The sequence below is a fragment of the Melospiza melodia genome, chromosome 6, assembly GCF_035770615.1.
Source record: "Melospiza melodia melodia isolate bMelMel2 chromosome 6, bMelMel2.pri, whole genome shotgun sequence".
Classification (NCBI taxonomy): Eukaryota; Metazoa; Chordata; class Aves; order Passeriformes; family Passerellidae; genus Melospiza; species Melospiza melodia.
This window is the reverse complement of record NC_086199.1, coordinates 59,733,838-59,755,144: the sequence shown is the minus strand read 5'-3', so window position 1 is coordinate 59,755,144 and position 21,307 is coordinate 59,733,838. Positions and strand designations below refer to the sequence as shown.

At 37.8% G+C, this 21,307-nt stretch overlaps 1 protein-coding gene across 8 annotated transcripts in view; it reads left to right on the top strand.

The window, feature by feature from the left end:
- The window catches only part of PLEKHA7 (pleckstrin homology domain containing A7), a 144,670-nt gene that overhangs the window by 85,902 nt on the left and 37,461 nt on the right, over positions 1–21,307 (top strand). For 7 of the 8 annotated variants that reach the window (XM_063158549.1, XM_063158547.1, XM_063158555.1 and 4 more), the window contains 5 exons: positions 4,457–4,568; positions 10,175–10,279; positions 12,031–12,103; positions 13,307–13,407; positions 19,665–19,843. In XM_063158549.1, the coding sequence (XP_063014619.1) occupies positions 4,457–4,568; positions 10,175–10,279; positions 12,031–12,103; positions 13,307–13,407; positions 19,665–19,843 (570 nt within the window). The remainder of the gene's footprint in view (positions 1–4,456; positions 4,569–10,174; positions 10,280–12,030; positions 12,104–13,306; positions 13,408–19,664; positions 19,844–21,307) is intronic. The other variant, XM_063158550.1, reaches the window with a different exon arrangement.

Below are 21,307 nucleotides of genomic sequence, written 5' to 3'. Positions count from 1 at the left end.
TTTCAGTAGAAGGCTGGGACTGTATTTCACTAGTCTTTCCCCAAGGCCTTTAAACAATATCACATCAATTTTGCTTTTCAAGCTGAAATCTGGTTTTCTCAACTCCATTGTAGCTGGAACCTGTGACTTTTGAATTACATTATCTTTTGATCCTTACACTATTCCTTCTTTCTAAGGGTGATCTAATTTAGATTTTTTTTTTTAATAGTGAATTAGTAATTCCTTGTTTCCTAAAACATTCTTATCTGGGACCCCTATCAAATCCCTACCTTGTGCTCTTTTTCCAAGCTTAGCAGCTTTGGTCACTTGGTGTGTGGGGTGTGTGTTCTGTATCCTTCACTACTCTGCTTGAGAGCCAGCTTTTCTGCCTGTCACTTTTAGGTTTCTTTTTTTCTCATGGAATGGTTGGTCATAGGTGACTGCAAGATTCAGCCTATGAGCTCATTGTTTGTTATAATAATTTAATTGTACTTTTCCTTCTCTATTCCTTTACTAATAATTCTTAATGTTCTTTGGCTGCTGTTACTCATTGAGCTGATATTTAAAAATAACCTTTCCTTGGCAATGTTGTTTTGAGTGATAAAAGCTGCAGAGGTGGTTTTTATTTCTTCCTCTTTTGAATTACTTTTCTGTTATTGGCACTGAATTCACTTTGGCATCATGGTTGTTTGTATTTTAAGTTTATTTTTCTATCTCTTTCTGCCAGCATCTCGGTTTTTGTCTAGAATAATTTTTATTGTCTTTTGACTTGTTCACCTCACAGTTTTTAGGATCACATTGAAGTAGTGGGAGCTTCTTGCTGTATGGGAAGCCCCTCCATTTCACAGCTGCCTCTTGATCTTTGTGCTTTGCTTTCATGTTTTTAATGAACCCTTAATCCACAAAGGGACCTTTCTTAAACAGCTGATGGAGAAGTGAGAATTAATGATAAGTCTGCTAGACAGGTGTTTGGTTTTTAGTTAAATACATTGTTACACGTGCATTTCTCTGTGAACAATCTATGATAGAATTACTGAGGATAGCTGTATATCATGTTTAGATTTCTCCTCTCATATTTTTGTTTAAATAAGTTTTTTAAGTAATTGTGGACACAAAGGAAGAGTCAGGCACATACAGCCATGTGACTAATGTTAAACATTACTAGTTGTTTATTAGGAGCTGTATAATATTTGTCATAGGAGTGTGTTTGCAAATGAGGAGATAGTACTTTAAAAAATACAAGAACATAAATGTAGACATATGGGGAAAATATAGTGTGCTTAATGCAATGAGTGCTATCCTCTTTCTTGCCTGTTTTTGTGTGCCTGATAAAACCTGTGTATCACCTCTGGGGAGAGAGCCATCTTATTTTATCTATTGCATTTGGTTACTATAGCAGCAAAAATATCAGGTGGAGAGTAAAGAGGAGACCCAAACAACCCTAAAATAAATGTCTACCTTGTTTACATGTATAGAAACACTAGGAGGGTTGGGGTTTTTTTAAATCTAGCTAATTAGGCAATTTATTAGTAATAAAATCGCATTGACACAATGTTATTGCATCATGTCTGATTCCAACAAATAAACTTTTTAAGTTGCTGGTATGGATGTGGATCTTCCAAGTCGACTGATCTTTATGGTCCCTCGTGAGTATTGCATTTTCAATATGGGCTACTGGTGTAGTCATTGTTTTTTATTGTTCTTCTTCAGTGTTAGGGTTTTTTAATATCCCAAATGTTGGCTATGTAATTTTTTCAGCTGGTAAATATGGTTTCTGGAGACATACTAGCAATGTTTAAGTAGAGCAGGGAGTTGCTTGACAGGAGATATTATATAGGGTGTTATTTTCAAGTACTTAAAAATATTTACACAGTATTGGAGTTCCAAATGGACACACTGCAATTCTGTGTGTGCATTCACACACTTGTGGGAGGCAGTAAAAAACCAGCCTGAAAACAGTAAAACAGCATCACTATGAAGACGGAATGGGGTACCTTGGATAACAGGTATTATTATCAAACATCTTTGGTAATAGAGACTTTGAACTAATGTTTCTGAATGCACAGAGTCAGTGCTGTAGTCAATTATTTTTGAAGTTGAATCTGTAAATATTATTAGGACAATGCTAATTCCCTTAACAGGCCAGGATGTTTCAGGTAATTCTGCATATTCTGCCTGTTTTTATTTGCTTTTAAAAACACTGAGAATATTCAATAGCTGTTAAAAGACTTGAATACCTGAGTTTTATGTTCTGATTTCATGCAAAAATCCTATTGTAGCCTTGAAATACTATATACAAATACTGAAATGAATTTGCAGTATTGTTTTGTGTTTTCTGTTAAATGTTGGGTACAGCAAGTTTGCATTACCAGGTTTGCTGCTGAAGACTTGTTATAGGAGAATAATGAGAATAATAATGTATTTTCTCTTTCAATGGGCTTAATGTCTCTTTTGCTTGCTATTTGAATTCTTCCATGGCAACTACCTCACATTTTTAAAGAGCATTTTTCTTCTTGTGAATTTGAAGTTTGTCATTAATTTGATACTACTAGAAAGGGAAAGCCTGGTTTCTTGGCAGTGATCACTTGTAGTGGCAAGTGGAAGGGCAATCACAGTATGATCACATACTAAATGCTTAGAAATTACATTTTTATCATTCTGTATTGTATTATGATTTTCTTGTGATGGTCTTGTTAAACAGAAAGCTTATTTTGCTCTGTAATTCTTCTATTTTTTTAAAGTGCAGTATGTTTAACCTGCTGTGAAACAGCATTTTTGGGAATAGAGAAAATCTGTTAAATCAGAGTAGAAATATTAAGTTAAAACCATTCCTCTGGGGTTATTTCTTCTTCATTAATTTTTTATTGGAAAAATTAATTTCAATTTGTCAAAATTTAAATAGTATTTTTCATTTTCATCAACAGGAATAGCTTAGTCAGGCAGTGTCATATATGGGAAGTTTCTTAATCTGCGTTTTGCAGAGTCTGGATTAAAAGGTGATTAAATGCTGAACCAGGGTAGCTGGTTCATTAGAGGTGAGGTAAATGGACTCAAACTGACACCTTTAAGTTCCCTTGCTTTAAAGGATGGTCAGGAATTTTAGGGGCCTGCTGTAGGTTGTTCTTACATCTTGGACCTGAGGTTATATATAAAATCTAGAAAGAAGGAATTTATGTCAGATGTGCAAGATATAAATAAAATGGGACCTAACTTGTATTAATTACTTGCAAGCTTCATTGAAACCCTGGTCACAAATGGAAAAATAAGGAAAAAGCACCTATCCCAGTTTTTGAACAGATAATTGTTCAGGTTGTAACTGAGGAAGAGCAGTGGTGGCAAATATTTTGCTCTCTGTTAAACCTTGTGTTGAGCTACTGAAATCACAGACTCTTCTCTGTTCTCATGATAACTCAGAATTATTTATAATTCTGTGGTAACTCAGAGTTATTCTGTTCTCTGTTGAGTTCAGATCTGGATTTCAGTGGTAGCAGCAACCATATTTGGTGTAGCTTCTATACCATTTTTGGTTTTTCTAATAAATGGCTTTGGTGACTGGGAAAAGGAAAATCAGATGTTGTTAATTGTTTGTTTTGTTGTGTTTTCTTTTCTGATGTGACTCTATTGCTACTTGTTATTTGCTAAATTATGTTGTTAATGATTTTTGAAAATGCCACCTGTGGTTTTAATTTCATTCAATGCTGGTGTCGAGTTTGGCTGCTGAAGCTTCTCTTCTCAGAGATTTTATTTTGCCCTTCTATCTATCCTCTCAATTCTTCATATGGGTGGCTGTACTGAATTCTTACTTGTTGAACAGGTTCTTCTGGTAGGATTGACCTCACTCATGCTTTAAATGGATATCTGAGCTAGTTATCAGGATTTCTGGAATCTTAGGATGACTCAGAAATTACACATTTCTAGCGACTATCTGCCTTGAATTGCACCATTTTGCTTAAAAAGGTATTTTAATAATTCATATTGTGCTATGAATCATATTTTGGGCAGATTCAAAGATACAGCATTAAGTTAGTGAAAGATCTAACAGCAGTCAAGGCTCAATTTGATTTTGAATAAAAAGCCTGTTATTGCCAAGTGCTGATTCCTGTCCTTTTCTCCCCAGTACTGGCTCTTTCACAGGTTTGGCCAATTCTCTAAATTGGGCAGTTTGGTTTCACTGCATAGGCCTTATCTTCTCTCTTCCTGCACTCCTTGTTAGATCTTGATTCTCTCTTTGGTTTGCAGACAATTTGGCAGGTTTCTCCCTACTGATGCATAGACAAATACCAATCATCAGATGTCACTGCTTGAGAAAGACCTGAAATCTAAATGACAGGAGTGGTGCAAAGGAGCTTGCAGAAACACAGGAAATGTTTTACTAACTTGTCATTCATTTGCACACTGTGAATTTTAAACATAAAAAGGCCACACTCAATGTTGGAAACAATGTGCTTTAGATTATCTGGTTTTGTTTGCTTTCTAGACAGAATTCATCTATGTCCAACCAACAAATAAACCAAAGGCCTTCAAGCATGGTCAGTGAAACGTCCACTGCAGTAACTACGTCTGCTGTTGATGCAAAACCTGCCTCTAAGGTAAAGGAAAATATTTTCTTTTCATCTTGTTGATCACAACTTCACTGATCTTAAATCCAGTATTCTTATGCTGATTTCAGTAGGGCTGTGGATTTAGCTCGAAGTCTAGTCGGACCTCAGAGAAGAGGTAATATCTTCTACCCAGACACAAACCTTTTGACAGCACTGTATGCAGCAGTAACAGCACTGTTACAGCTCTTTTAGGAGCACTGCATGCCCACATGACAGCATTGAATGGTGACTTCTTACATTGTGATTATTGGGACATAGAAAGTTTGTGTGTTACAAGTGGAAGTAAATATATGAAATATTAGTATTTCAGCAAGTGTTTTAGTAGTTCAGTGTATATGGCCAGATATGATGTATGATACCAGGAATTTGCAGTTCTTAATTTTTCATGAAATCTTACTGCCTTTCCTCCTCCTAGTAACAATTAAATCCTTTCTGCCCTCACTGCATTGCACAAGCAGTGCAGGCATCAAGTTCACACACATGATGTTTAATAATAGAAAAGTCCATTCCTTGTCATTGACAAAGGACCTGTGTCCATTATTGAACAAAGTATAATAAAGTGCTGTACTTGAAGTGTCACCATCTATTTTAATACTTCTTTGACCTTACAGTAAATTACAGAACAGTGACAATGGTAGTGGGTGGATAAAAAGGGATAGAGCAATATTGAAAGAATTAGCAGAGATAATTTTCTTAGCTTTGACTGCAGTTCTTAAGCTTCTCAGTTGGTTTTCTTTTAAATGTAAAAGTGAGCAGCCTTTTATGTAATTGAGTTTAAGAAAGGGCTTCACTGAATTGGTTGCAAAGATGTTTTGTTTAGTTGGAATACTTATTTTACTATGCATCTAATTTTTTGATGTGCTTGAGTATAGGAAATTATAGAATTTCATGAGAAGCTGAAAATTAATTTTTTAAAAATTATTTTTTAAAACCTACAATGTATAAGTTATTGAACCAACACAAAGATTGTAATGTACCATGTCTCAAGAATGCATTTATCTTTAAAGTGCTAGATGAAGTTATCACTGTAAACAGTAAGCTTAGTAGGTTGCTTGAATTAGTTGAAACACTTTTTTTTGATGAAGAGTTGAATTTACCGAAGTATGTTGGCATTTGTTTTTACTGTATTTATCCTCCTTACTCTGAGTTTTTGAATCCTGCATTAGAGGCAGAAAGCTCATTTTTTCCCTCTTTAAACCAGCAAAAACTTACTGGGGACCTGATAGGGTGCTTTGAACTGGGGAGTTCTCCAGTGGCACAGCTGGAGGATCACACTTCTGCCAGAAAGCGTGCATCCTCTGAGCCCTGCTGCTGCTGCTGCTTCCCTCTGTCACCTGCTTGCACTGATCCAGCAGAGACCAAAAATGGGGACTGGATTCCACTCCCAGGCCGCCCACATGCTGGGGGCTCATTCGCTGGCCATGTCAGAACCACACAGCTGAGCAGGAGGGTGATGCTCTTTCCATCACAGCTCAGAGAATATCCAGAACCATCTCCCAAGGCTTTGCCTGGTCTGGTTTTGGTCTCTCTTTCTATTCTGGCTGCAGTCCATTCTAAGGGTGGCTGTGCATGCTTCTGGCAGGCTCCCAGGTGTGGAATTTTTAACTTGAGCCTTAGAATAAAGCTCTTGCAGAGGCTTTGTCAGCACTTTGCTTCTTCACCAAGTTTGTTGCTATAAGATCCATTTTACTTTGGGTCGTTAATTAAGATGAAACAACATCTTTCCTACATATTCCTACAATGTTTCATCATTGCATGTGTTAACAGACTTGAAATCACTTCCCTTGTTTTGTAAAGTCATATCTGTTGAATTCCTTCACAGTCTAACACAAAAGTTATTTCAAGTGGACTAGCTGTGAGAAAAAAGGCTGTAAAATAACCTGTGTCCTCCACTTTGAGATTGACTTCTAGGAGATTGAGAATAGATTTTAAAGTCCTTCCATCTATTTCCAAATGTTTTCTTCCCTGAATTTCATAATCATTCTTTCAAAGAGTGAGTTCTCCGATGCAGACATGAAGCACAATCACGTTCATGTTCTCTACTTAGAACAAAATTAACCATGGCTGAGTTTTGTTTTTTTATTAAATGCTTCTATAATTTGGTCTTGCAAATGCCATCAGAGAATGGTGTATGCATTGTGTTGGAATCCTAGCCAAGTTCAAACTTTTTTTCTATAGAGCTGTGCACATTTGGGGCCAGTATTTTGATGCAGGAATTGTCTGAGTAAGAAATCTAAAGACTTGAGAGCAATGCAGTCTATCCTACTCTTTGACATTTGAGGGGTATGAGCTTGAGGGAATGAAAAGCAAAAGGGCATTTTGATAAACTGCAGTTATTCTCTGTCCCAAAGATCTGCTTGTTCATAGCCAATTCAATTACATGATTGACCATATTAAAAGCCATTTATATTGATTAATAATTAAGGTTATGGAAGAATAAGGGTCTTCTTCAGTTTTACAGCAAGGTACATTTGGAATTTAGTCTGTTGAAACATGTGGTGGTGTGAATGGAAGTCTGTAAATGTTACTGTGCCACACAGGACTTTGGCCAAGTCAAAAATGAAAGGACTGTAGGGAATGTATTTACTATCTGCACTTTGAGAGAATGTTTTGGATGGGTTCTGCATAACACAAGTCATTGAATTGTTGGTGACACTGGTAGCTGCTGGTATTTCCCTGAGGTAAAGTGGTGAGGAATCCAAGTGAAGAATGTGTCTAGCAGCTGGAGCAAGCAGTGGTGGCAGGAATGTGATGTGCCAGCTCTGGGGCTGTCTGGAGCTGGAGTGCAGCACTGGGTCTAGCTCACAGCCACTGCATGTGAATGCTCAAAATTTGGTGATTTTTGCAGAGTTTCAGTTTTTTCTATCTGAAAAATAAGGATTATGTCTCATTTTCTTAGAGATACTGAAAGGATCCATAAGTTTCTAACTGAAACTCTGAGATTTTTTGACTTAAAAGAGTTTATGACTTAAACAGGTGGCTTTTTATGGGTCGACTTTTTAAAAATTCCTTCTAGATTGCAAGTTCCATGTTTTATTATGCATATGTATTTGCATGTTTTGACCAAAATACAGTCTTCCTGTTTACTATTTTAAAAAGTCTGTCTGTACTTTTTTTGTTAGTCCTGTTTAAAAGAAAGAAAAAAATTCCATAACGAGTTAGCAACTTTCCTCCTCAGCTACAAGCTGCTGTAAGCAAGAAGATGAGGCAGTGATGGAAAGGGATTTGAAAATTTTGGCTTTTGACGTTTTTGAGTTTTGTTGCAAAAACTCAGCAGTCATTCACAAGCAAGTCAGCATAACAAATGTACTGAAGTCAGAAGTGACTTTTGTGTCTTCAGTGATACAGACAGCTGTGCTGGCCTGCATTTTTAAACTCCTGACAATGATATCAGAAGAACTCAAGTTAGGAACACACTACTGCAGTGCAGAGAAATAGTTTAAAAATACACCTTTTCTTTTAAACCAATTTCTTAGTCTAGCCAGTGGAAACAAGGTATGATTAAGTATCTGTTATGCTTTGCAGTATCTGTTATGCTTTGTTTTATTCCAGAGCAGAATGAGATAATCAATACTGAAGATTATAGGAGAATTTTAATTACATAAAGCACCATAAAAAGATAATTTTGTTTCCATTATGGGTATCGGATTGACATGTAATACACAGCCTTTGGACAAATTTTCCTACTCCTGTGCCTTAGAAATTATTTGGTCCTTTGACCAAGTCCAAGGATGATTTTTCTACATTGTGGTCTGCATTTTTAAATTATTAATATCAGAGAAAGTGCTTGATTAAAATATCTGATTTTAAACAAAACCCCAAATTTAAATGCTGCTGTAAGGCTAGATCAGCTGCACTTCAACTGCTCCTCAGTTCCTTCACCCTTCCAAAGATATACATGAGAGAAAGATTAGAAAACTAAATTCTGTACATTTTGTAAATTGATTTATGTTCAGCTGCAAAGTATAAATAAAGTAAAAACAAAATAAAAATAGAATTTTGACTTTCAGAGCTTTAACAAATTTTGGCCTCATTACTTTTCATCACCCTTTTAATGTTGCTGTTGCATCTTAACACTGGGCAGCAATTTTTAAAAACTCAACTGTCTTGTTTACTTCTAATTTTTCTTAACCAAAGCCCTTACATGGCTGTGTTTGCACAAAGCCAGTGCTCTGCAGCCTGTTGGCTGAGTGCCTTAGCACAGGTCTGGCAGAGACACAGCCTGGGAGATTTGGTGATGCCATCCTGACCTGACTTCTGCTGTGAACTGGCTTTTGCCAGTTCCTCAGAAACCCATTTTACAGCCTGCTCTGCTGGGCTTGTGCCAGCAGCCCTGGACAGGTGCACAAGTGTGGGTTTTTCCTGTGGTGCCCTGGGTGCTGCTGGGTCATGTGCAGGCTCTCACTGAGCTGTCTGGGGAGGTGGCACTGCTGGGGAAATCCTGCTCCTCACTCCTGTTAAATCTGCCTCACTGCTTCATATGCTGTAGCACCAAAAAAGAAGTGCATTTTTTCATACTGGTTTTACCTAACCCTTCATTAACACAGGAAATTTAGTGCTGATTGGTAAAGTCTGGCCTTCACCAATCAATCAACAGAATCCATTTAAAGTTACAATATTCTGCTAGAATTATTTGCATTTTAGACAGCAGTCTTCTAGTCCAGATGTTGCCTGCCTGGCAGGAGCAGTACACTGAGATATTCTTCTGATATTATCCCTTGTGTGTGATGAATATACTTGTTTCCAGAGCTGCTGTTTGTCTGCAGAGCATCTGTACCCTGACAAGCTCAGAGTTTAAAAAGAGAGACACTTTAGGAAAGAATTTGGACAGCTCTTTTCTTGGAGAGGTTGGCAGCAACTGTAAGGGTAGTCTGTCCTGAAGCACTTGGAGAGCAAACTGGGCTGAGGCTGGAAAAGAACAGGCAAATTACTCATTGAGTGCTTTTTCATGCGTGGATGGGCCTTGCTTGTTTGTTTTTGAAATAGTTTTGTCCATGTGGGTCAAAACTGAGGTTTCAGTAAGACACAGACCATTACCTAGGCCTTGTGATTTCCACTGGCTGCTGTGTGGGTCTCTTCCCTGGTAGTGTCACTGTCTTCTCCTTTTGTTTGCAGGGCCAGAGTCCAAGCATTTTATTAAGCTATCAATGTTGCTTGACTTTAAACAGGAAGGAAAAATTCAAATCCACCAAAAAACTCCATCAACCCCCCCCCAAAAAGCCAAACAAAGAGCAAGAGTAAGATTTATCTACTCAAAGTCCTGTGTGTGTAAGAGACTTGGGCAATATTTTCCACAGACTTGCATGCAGCTCTCAAATATTCTTCCCAAGCACTCTAAAATTTGCACAGTTCCGCCTTCTGACTTGACACAGCAGCGCTGCTGCTTTTCAGCAGGAGCTGGCACACCATCCTGATGAAGGTGGAAGATTGACTTTGCTCTGTTGTAAATATCACTGCCTGTTTACTTGCCCTTGAAAATGCCATGAGTACTTTGTTGCTGTGTAATGAAGTGTAAGTTATTGCAGTGAGAGTATTTGTAATATGAAATGAGTCTCAGGATGGTTTAAAAACCACTGCTCCATTATACTTTCCAGGTTGTGAAGACTGGAAGCAAAGTTCACAGCTTTGGAAAAAGGGAACAAGCCATCAGGAGGAATCCCAATGTCCCTGTGATAGTAAGAGGCTGGCTGCACAAGCAGGTATGCATCTGATCACCTGGTTCTGTTCATATATTCAGTGCAAGCATCAAGGAGGAGCCAGTGCTTCTAAGGACCTGAGAAAGCAGAAGCTCCAGTGTTGGTGGCACAGGGCAGTGCTGGGTGCTTCCACAGACTTCCATAATCAGGAATTTGTGCTTGGCAAGTGTGAAACCCAAGGTTTACAAATGGCTTTGATTCAGAAGAGGGAACTGATAAATGGAAGTCACCATCTCAGCTCAGTGTTGAGGCTGTAACTTTGTTATCTAAATGTGGTTATTTTCCCTGGTTTGTCCTGCTGGCTCAGTGTCAGGCTGATCTTTGACTCCCTCAGAACACAGTCAGCCTGAGGCTGGCTGTGAAGGCCTTATTCTATCTACTTGGTTATGCCCTTATAACCTGATCAAAGGCTGAATTCCAGTCCCTATGCCTTTTTGTTCTCCAGAAGCAGGAGGGAGAAAATGATGGGAAATGGGGACATGTAACCAGCTCACAGTAGCCAGCAAAGACTGGATTACAGAATTTCATTCAATGAACAGAATTCTACAGCTGCTGTGTCTTGAACTCTTAAGCTGACAGAAACACATCTTTGGGTGTAATAAGTAAATAAAGCTGTTTGTTATATGAGAATAATTCCCCTGCCTCTCATTTGGCAGCCTGTGCCTTCCAGATTATCACCAGAGATCCAGCAGCTAGATTTAGGGGTGGGCAGGAGAAGGCTGAAATCTGAGGCTTACAATTATGGTTTTACATGAAAGTGAAATAGCTGACAGCTGTCTGCTTCCTCCTGGGTGGAGAGATGTAATTCTGCTGTGCTCCACTCTCAGCTCCGGTGACATCCACTACCCAAGTCCATTAGTTCTCAGGACAGAATGAGAACTCGGACACAGTATGTGTTGCCAGCCTTGTGGCATGAAAATGGGAAGGGAAGAAAGTCCTTCCATAGATAATTTGATTGCAGAAAGGAGGAGGGAAATAGCTAGGGCAATGTTGTATATCCTATTTCCTTCTGTCCCCTAACCTTGCTTGTAAACCCTTAAAATCTGAAGGTGCTTTTTATCCTGCTGGTCCCATCGAAGCCTACCTGAGCTGAACAAGTTGTACTTGCCTAGGTTATAGTCTGGCAATTTTAAAAGCTTCAGAAATTAATTTCAATGCAAATAATCCTCATTCTGACAAGGTTATATATATATCTATATCTATATATATCTCCACAGGCATATTATATTATACTTCCTTAAAATTTGCACATTATGCATCCTGTTTTATTTCATAAGGAATATTTGATTAAATTACATTTTAGGCATGGGTAACATATGGTGATTGAATTATAGGATATCATTGCCTGAAATGTGAGGTCATACTTCACAGCTGTGTAGTGATTTTCATTTGGTCTGCAGGCAATCTTTGTTGGAGTTTGTGCCATCCAGAAACACACTTGGTTTCCTTATTGCAGATAAATCTCAGCAGATAAAATAAGCACTGGTTGTGTACAAGGTTAATCTGAATGCTGTTAGGGATGAGGGTTTAATTACTTAATGAAAATTAGCAGTTTGACTATTCTGCCCTCATTACTTTATAGCTGGATGTTTTGCCTCTTATCTTAGTACACAACGTTTTGCTGAGATAGAAACCATTTGTTTTGCACTTAGCAATCATGTTTAGGTAAGCTTCTGGTAAACTACTCACTGGATCAACACTGTGCCTGTTAGCTTTCCTTAAATGAAAAGTGTACCACATTTCTTGCATTTCAGGATAGCTCTGGAATGCGGTTATGGAAGAGACGATGGTTTGTGCTTGCTGATTTTTGTTTGTTTTACTACAAAGGTGAGTAAATATTAGCTGTTTTGGGTTAGTCTGAATAGTTCACCTGTACAAATCATGGTGAATGCATGAACTAACTGAGCTCTTCAGTCAAAGTTAGTTGTTCTGAGATGAACAGTGGAACAATTGCTTGGCCAGACATCTTAAATGCACAGCAAATTCTAGGCCAGAGTAGGGGAAGCAAAGGATGCTGTATGATATTTTTTCACATTGTTTATGTTTGGTGAGTGACGCAGTTTACTTTGCAGAACATCTGACTGGAGTAAACAAGATTCATTCCATCTCTGGTCTGTGTTCTGGGAACTACTTGCTTGGACTTGGACATCTGGGTTTTTTAAGAATGTGCTATGGCCAGATCACGGCATTGGTTCAATTTTTATCTAAGGGACAAAGTAAGACTGAGAACTTCTGAATCCAGCAATTCTGCCAAAAAAAGAGAAAGGTTAGATGTGATCTTAGACCAAACTAGGTATTAGGTAAGGTTCTTTTCAAGTTTTCATGTACTACAATTTTTGAAAAGCATTACAGAATATCAGACTTGAAATTAATATTTCTAGATGCTGCATTTCTGCTGTCGATCCCTTGGAGTCAGCAGTAAGAGAGGTTTCCTAATTATAGCCATTAACCTGGATGTACAGTGCTAAATGGAAAGTCCATCATGTTTTTCAGCCTGTCACTGTTCATTTGGCACAATAAGCTTTATACTTGAAGTGTGTTCTTCTGGCTGAAGCTAAAAAGCAGCATCCAACCCTCACCCCCCCCCCCCCTAAGAAAAAAAGAAAAATAACTCAATAAAAGCTCAATCTCATTAGGAAAACAAACTCCAAACTTGTTTTCTTTAAAACTAAAGCATTTTTCTGCATGTATTATTGGTGTTGAATCATAAGTGAATTTGTGTCAGAAGGGACTTGAGGAAGTGTCCCATCCCAGTGCCTGGTGAAAGCAGGGTCAGGAAAGGAGTCAGCCCAGGTTGCTCAGGGTTTAATCAAGTCAGGCACTGAAAAGCTCCAAGGATGGAGATGGCACAGCTTCTCCCTTGGCCTGTGCCCCTGCTGCTCTGTCCTTGGGAAAATGCTTTTCCTTATGTTCAGTCTGAGCCACTGTTGTTTCTGCGTAATGCCTGTTTTCTCTGTGTCCATAAAGGAGAATATATTGTTTGCCCATTAAACAGGGCAGGGAATTAAATTATATTTCTTTATTCCACAGACAGCAGAGAGGAGTCTGTTCTGGGGAGCATCCCATTGCCCAGTTATGTCATATCTCCAGTTGGACCTGAAGATCGTATCAATCGCAAATTTTCTTTTAAGGTACATTTGCAAAGCTTATCCGCTAATCACAGTTTATTTGCGTTAGAAAAGCTGCTGTTGTAAACAAGAACACCATCTGTTTTCCTATTTTGCTTGTTACTAGCTTTTAAAAGCAGACAGGTTTATTGACTGCCTGTTGAAATGTGACATAGCATTTTTTTTTTTGCTTATGAATTGACATTCACGTCTGTTACTTTGTAAGTGTCCTTAGAGCTTAATGAAGTGTCCCTGAGTAAAGAGCCTGGTTCTAAAATCAGAAATTAGTATTGACAAGTTGTTCCAGTACTGTGTACAAATTGAAAGAAAAGTCTTATTTACTTTATAATAGAATACTTGATCTCATAATGGACTGATGTCTGTTTGGTTTTGTTGTGGTTTTTTTAAAAAGAAAAATATCGACTCAGATCTCACAGGTAGACTATGACAGCACTTGGTCATCCTAAGTGATACAGACTTCTTAAAAGGAACAAGTACTCTTGTTTGATATAGCTTATGGGTGGTTTTGTGGTTTTTCTTTTTCTAAAAATAAATATAAGTATATAATTTGCAGTTCTAGTCTTCATTATAAAAGCCCACAGATATGAAATAAAACATATTTCTCGACAGTGCCAAACCTGACTCCAAGTGATTGTCCAAACTACAGCACTTAGGCAAAGCTGAGAAACTTCCATGCCTGTGGCAGATTTAAAGTCAGAGCAGAACTTGTTTTTCTATCAAGCAAATCAGCTATGCACTTTAATTTACAAATCAGGTTCTGATCAGACATACTTTAGGAGATCTAGAAGGAGTCTCTGTTTATATATTTTCTGTGCTGAAATTATGAAGAACATGTGACTTTCTATTGCATTTTGGGTTTTTTTGAGGTGTTTTAAAGTTGAGACTGCCTTTTTTACTTTCAGTTCTGTTTTCAAGTGGATAGTGGTTTGAAATTTATTAAGCAAATATTAACTTGGGAAATGTGTTTTAAAAAGACCTGGTGCACTTTGTGGAAATGTTTATTGTACTTTTCAAATGCATTGAGCATGAGTTATCGGGATAAAACTACAAAGAAATCTTTGTTTAAGAAAAACATTCCACCTCCAGTATTTACTGAGTGTGATTCATAAAGCCCTCCTTTTCTAGAGCCTTTTCCTAGGAGGAAGCATGTACTGAAAGAGGGGAACTCAATGTGCTTTTCTAGGGTTCCCTGCTTTTTATTTTATTCAAATGGTGTTTACACACTCTCTTAAGTCACCACTGGCCAAGGAGAGTGGAATCCATGGTTTGGTCATGGTTAAACCTTTCCAGAAGTAAATGCAGACTTCTCCTGTTCCTTTTAGGATATCATACCTGTATGACCTCTACCAGGTATTTAATCTGAGTCTTTTTCTGGAAATACATGAGACTTTCCACACAGGGTCTATCTATATCTATTGATATTGATAGAAATAGGGTGTTGATAGCAAAAGAAAGTTTATGCTAGCAAACTCTGTAAAAAAAAAAAAATCAACATTTCATGCATCAGTTTGTCAGGCCAGTTGTAACTCTGCTTTAGGTGTTTGATGATGGACTGCAGGCTGGATGCTGCAGTGTGATTTTATTCAGACCCAGCTCCAAGGGCAGCCAGGAGGATTTTGTGCGGTTCCTGTGGCACAGACCCTGTCCAGCACTGATGTTCAGTGGTCACAGAGCTGGCTGTGGGCTCCCCACAGCAGGAGCACCCCGTGCTGGCATCCATCACTCAGCAGCCATTGCCTTTATCTCCTCTCTTCAGAACACCTCCAGACCCAGAGCCCAGCTGGACATGGTGTCTCGCAGCATAGCACAGCCAGAAATAGAACACACGAGCAGATTAAGCCCAAAATAAAGATAAGACTTTTTTTGCATTAAAGACCTGAATGAGTGGAGCATGTGCTGTGGCATTTCTTACATTTAGCCTTCTCTTTACTGAGGTTGTTGTAAATCTTCTGTTACAACAGGATTGTCTCCCATTTGAAGTAGGAGTGAGTTTGGAAGCTAGGGAAACAGCAAAACTGGAAAAAAATCAACTCTTTTGTTTGCAAAACTAGAGGAAGGAAATTTGCTAAGCAAAATACATGGGTGCTTTTTGCATATGATTTGGTTAGAAGGAGGCTTGTGAAGCACGTGCTCAATAGGGTCTGTGTTGAACCCTGCAAAGTGTTAAATTAAACGTGTGCTGTAGGTGTTCTCAAAATCCTTTTCCTTTCATCGCCCTCTGAGGTCCAGCTTAAGCTTTTGTCTCTTTGGCTGTTTAACAATTACAGGCCTGCAGAACAGCCTGTAGGCTTTTGAAATCAATCAAACCCCTACTTTGAAATATATCAGTATGTGTATTTAATTTCTTTGATTTAGAAACTGTGCTTTTAGGTCTCTATTTTGATACAATTTTTGAGTCTTGACTCTTTTTTGAGTCCTCTCTACGTGTGCCAAGCAAAGTGCTGTGACTAGCTCTAAGGCTCTAAGCCACTGTCACTAAGCTGTGTGTGAGCCTGGAACTCAGGGTCCTTACTGCAGTTTTAGTTCAGCAGCTCGCATCCTAAAGATATTTAGTTAGTCTAATAGCTGCATTATAAAAGAATAGTTTTTCATTGGTACCAATATGAGTGAGCACAAATTCAGTGTTTAGATTTTAATGTGAAAAGGCTTGCAGAGCATTACATATATAGCTGGAAATACTTGTGATTAACAGAGAAGTGACTATACTTTGCAGTAATACAATAATTTTGGACAGGAATAGTATCAGTTTATGGAGGTTCATGTCCTCGCAGTCTCTTTAGAAGCCTTGTTGTCCTCAAATAAGGAAAATTATTTTTAATTGGTCTTACTAATGGAAGTATTTGTTCATTGCTTAGACCACTGAGACCAGGACGAACTTCCTATCTGTTTCTTTGATCTTGGTGGTTTTCCTAAAAAAAAAAAAAAAAAAAAAAAAAAATTGCTGTAGTTTGTTCCTTTATGTTCTCTGAGTCAGTGTTGCTCCCTTAGGGGGCTCCCTTATTATTCTGGGTCTGGGGAGTCAGGAGAAGAAATGCCAAGGGTTGTAAATTTGAGAGATGCTGTTTGGGAATTTGGAAGAGGGGAGAGTTCAAGCTTCTAGAAATCCTCAAAAAGCTCAATATTATTTAAGGATGAAAGATGAGTTAGGGTGTAGTGGGCTGTTGTTGAGTTTGTAGCAAAGGCTCAGAGTATTATTTCAATTTTGCTCAGAAAAGGTTGTAAATATCAAAATTCAGGGGAAGAATCTTCTGTCCATTATAGGTCATTGACAGAACTAACTTGGCAAGATTACAGTTATTAGAAAACTGTTCCTTTAGTTATCCCTTTGTTCTGTGAATGGTGGCTTTTCTCTCTTAGGTACTTTGAACAAGTGGAGGTGAACACAACAGCTGTAGCGCATTAGTTACTTTTAGTACAGTCTGTTAAGTTTTTTTTTTGTTTGTTTGTTTGGGTTTGTTTTGTGTTTTTTTTTTTTTAACATGAATTTTTAAATGATTTTAACTTGTTTAATTTTTTTTGTCCTTGTCTTGTTCTCTTGATATGCTCTTGGGGTTCACTGTCCATTTCTCCTACTGTGCACTATGGGAGAGAGACTGCTTTTCTTCTCAGTCTATCCACATTAAGGCCTCTGAATGCATGAATAGGTACCAATATTATTTTTTCCCTGTTGTGTGTATGGCGTACATGTGAGCATGTGCTGTGTTCTAGGCTCTTTAGTATGCTCTAGCCATCATAATAGCTTTGGCTTTAAAAAAAATCCCAAACCCAAAAAGCCTGCTAGCTTCTGTCTGCCAGCAGGGACAGCTGCAGGATGTTGGCACAAAGTGGCTTTCTTGCATTTAAAACACACTACTAATAAATAACTGAAATAAATCTGAATTTTCCCTTAACCAGTGTTATATATTGTGAAATACAGGATATTGTGTTTGTTGGTAATGACACACCGTCTCCACTGTCCCTTCTGAAGCTGGGAATGTTTGTGTCTGTGAGAGCTTCAGTCTCTCAGGAGTGAGTGGTGCAGCACACTTTGCATTTTGATACTGTTTTCACCTGCAGCCTCTTAGGCAGCGCTTGCAGCTGTGTTCACAGAGAAACCTAAAACACAAGTGGGTTATGTTGATCAGGGCATACAGGTCAATTAAGACGTCTGTTAAATCCATTTCTTGGTGTGCTATGCAGTCTCCACAGATAGTTCACCAAAATTCTGGGTTTTTTAAGCAAGTATAAAACCAGTTAATAGTTGTGTCATCTGCAGTGGGACATGCATAATCTGCTTTGCTGCAGGAATTGATTCACTTCTGAATTTTAACACCTTCTGTGGGATCAACCTGCTCTGTGGAGGAGCTCTGTAGTCATGAGGTCTCACAATAAAGTCACCCTTTTCCTTTATATCTGGAGCTGCCAGTTTTTGATCTCTTCATACACTGGATGGTAACTGTAAATTAAAATGAATTAATGCTCCAAATCATATTTGCTTTGAGCATTCTTGTGTTCTGAAAATGGAGATAAAAAGACAACCCCCCAATAACACCAGAGAACCAGGGAAACATGAATAAAGTCCTTTGATTTCTAAATATGTGGTTGATCAGAGCTGTTGTTTAGTATGTGTAAGTCCTGTTTTCCTGTGTTCAGGGGAGCAGCTAATGGTGGGAATTGAGAAGAAACCACCTTGTATTCTCTTTTCGGCCAATGTTGTTGGGAAGTGCAGACTCTTCTGAGCAGGAGAGAGTCTTGACTTCTTTATGTAACCTCTTCCTTCTCCTCCTCCTCCTTCTCCTTTTTCTAGCTGGCTGTTCTACTTCAGTCTCCAGTTTTCAAAACAAGCTCAGCCTTCCTTGCTTGAGGCACAGAAGGGAAGGGCCACGTTTCACACATTCAGGGGAACAGCCTGCCAGGGGAAGGAAGGACATTCTGCACAGAACTTGCTTAAAAGCACTGTAATAGCAAGCACATATTTTGCTCATTGGAGTTGTTGATACAAGTCTGTAAGGTCATGGTAATTTGGGAAATTCTTGGTAAACAACTGAAGTTATAATGTTTAGGAAGGGCTACACTGCATTAAATAGCCTGGGTTTTGTCAAGGCTGTTGTATTTCTGAAGCCATCTATGATTGTCTCTACAATAATTTTTTTAAAATTTGATTTAGAATGACATGGGGGAGAGGATATCATCAGTATAAAAAGACCAATTATTTAGGCAGGATTTACAGAGCACGTTTACCCTTTAGAAACAGATGTAGCCATATTAAAAGTTTGATATAATTATTTTTCTTCTTAAAAAACCCCATCTCAGCAGTATTTAATGCTATTAGTTTTTGTGTGTGATAGCAGGCTTAGTTTTATAAAAATAAGTTTTAATTACTGATTTCATTTTAATATCATTACAAGAGCTTTCAAGCAGAGTATACTACCTTCAGTTTTTTGGGCAAGTAAAGAGATGAGTATCTCCCTGCTAATCTGAAGTATTGCAGGGCTTACATGTTTTTCTAATCTTTATACTATTGCTAATACAAATATGGATGAGATTTTATTAAATTCAACTAGCCTAGAGTTACAAAGGTATTCCATATTGAATCCATTTGAATATTTAATATATTTATAGAGAAATTGCCTGGTACCTCTGGTTTGCAGTGGAATTTCATGGAGAATTTTAGTGTGCAGAGATAATTGCCAGTATTTTATGTGCTGTGATAATTCCATCAGTATTACTAACTTTTATCAGTAAGTCTTGTGACTTTGCAGCTAATCCATGTTCAAGTGCACGCTTTAACCAAAAGATCCTAACATGCCTTGTAATCAATTCTTAAATTAGCAGTTTAATTGCTTAAAAGATAAGATTTTTGCCTATGTTTTGTCTGAATAAATTTCTTTATTAAATGAGTTGGGAAAATTGACTTGCTGATGCACATCTCATTGAGAATTTCTTAAATTTGTTCAGTATAGGGATTTCTTCCATTTGTTTAGTATAGTATTTGTGGCAAATGAAATATATCAATTAAAAGAAAAAGAAAAGCTGAAATTTCCCACTGTAAAAATCAGAAGCACTGGATTTTCAGCTTAATAATGCCAGAAAGAGGCAGAAGAATTTCAGTAATACTCAGAGTGCCTTTTGAGTTTGCTGCCCTTATAGCCCGTTGTGGCAGTGTGATAATTCACCCCAAATTCAAGAAGCAGTCAAAGAAAAGTTGTTTTTAAGTTAATTTTTGGGGGGGAGAAAGGTGAAAGAGCTCTGTCTGACTTTTACTTCTTTTTTTCTTCCAGGCTGTTCACACAGGTATGAGGGCATATATTTATAACAAGAATTCTGTCATTGGCTCTCAGGCAGAGCACACAGGGATGAGGACGTACTACTTCAGTGCAGACACCCAGGAGGACATGAATGCCTGGATCCGGGCTATGAACCAGGCTGCTCTCATGCAGACACGCTCCTCACTGAAGAGGCAAGTTCCACTCAGAAGCTTTAAAAGAAAAATTAATATTTGACATAAAAAAAACCTTACAATCTTACAAAAATTTCATATCTTCCATAAATTGCACCTGTGGTGGTATCTGACACTGCTGTTTGTAGATATGTACATAAAACTCTTCCATTTTTAAAAGAATTATTTTTAATGCTCTTTAATTTATTTCTCTTTATTTTAAATTTAATTTCTCTTTAATTATTTTTAATTTATTCTGTTGCAAAATAGCTAACTGGTATTAATTCAGGAAACCTGGTGTTCAGTATCTGTGTATGCATGCAAGTTGTGTGGCCACATTTAGTGACCAGGATTAATTTCTCTCTATAGATGTAATATTTTAGGGAATTTCAGGTAAAAAGTTCCAATTTCTGTGGGCAAATTCATACACCTGCCACAGCCAATTGGCTGCCTTTGGGTGGAGAGAAGTAAAAGAGAAAGAAAAGAAATTTTATGAGTTGTTTCAAATGAGTGTTTAGAATTAGGATTGAAGTGCTGTTAAGGGGAAAGAGAGTGCTAAAGACAGATAAATTATAAGTGCATAGAGTTAATGGATATCAACTAATTTATGCAGGTATGAACTGATAATGAACAAATTCAGCTGTGCCAAAATGTGCTTCCAGATTTTTTCCTTTTCTTTAAATTGATGTAGCCTTCTTGATGTTTTGGCTTTGGAATGTGATTGTTTCCCTGCTCCTCCATGTGAAGGAGCACTGCTGTGTGAGACAGCCCTGCTTTAGCCACTGTGGGCTGTGAGGGTTGAAATGTTAGGGTGCATTTCTCTGAGTATCTCACACTGCTTCCTTCTGGCCAGTCAAATATAATGAAGGGATCAGTGTCTCTTCCAGAGCTTTGCATTCAATATGGTATCGTGTTAAGACTTTTTAGATTTAATTTAAATTTCAAGAAACAATCTGGTACCTCTATCTTTATCTTCTTTGTAAGGACAGGAATAATTGAAAGAAAAATTGGGGAAGTCTGGCACATTAGAAGTATTGATCCAATGTCATTACTCCTAAGCAGACTATTCTTTTCTAATTAGACTGAAGTGAAAAAAATATTTTCATGGCACTTACTCAAAATTTACTTTCCATAATCCTTTTAAGAAGCTGAACTTAGTTTCAGAGATGGGGTGCCACCCTGAGATCAGTGAGAACCCATTGCATTTTGTGAGAACAAAAGTTGCTGAGAAGGTTATTGTTATAGGGAGATGAAGAAAATTGCAAATGAAGTATGTTATATGTCAAAAGCGACTTGAAACTTTCAGAATCCTCAGACATTTTATAGTGTGTTCAAGTTAAATATCAAGATTTCTGATATTATTTAGGCTATAAGGTAGTGAAGTCATGTAGTGTGCACTGCAGCATGGAGCAATTTTTTCTTCAGGAGTAGCTCCCCACTAGAAATTCCCTGGGCAATAGTAGTGACTTAAATGTGGGTATTGCC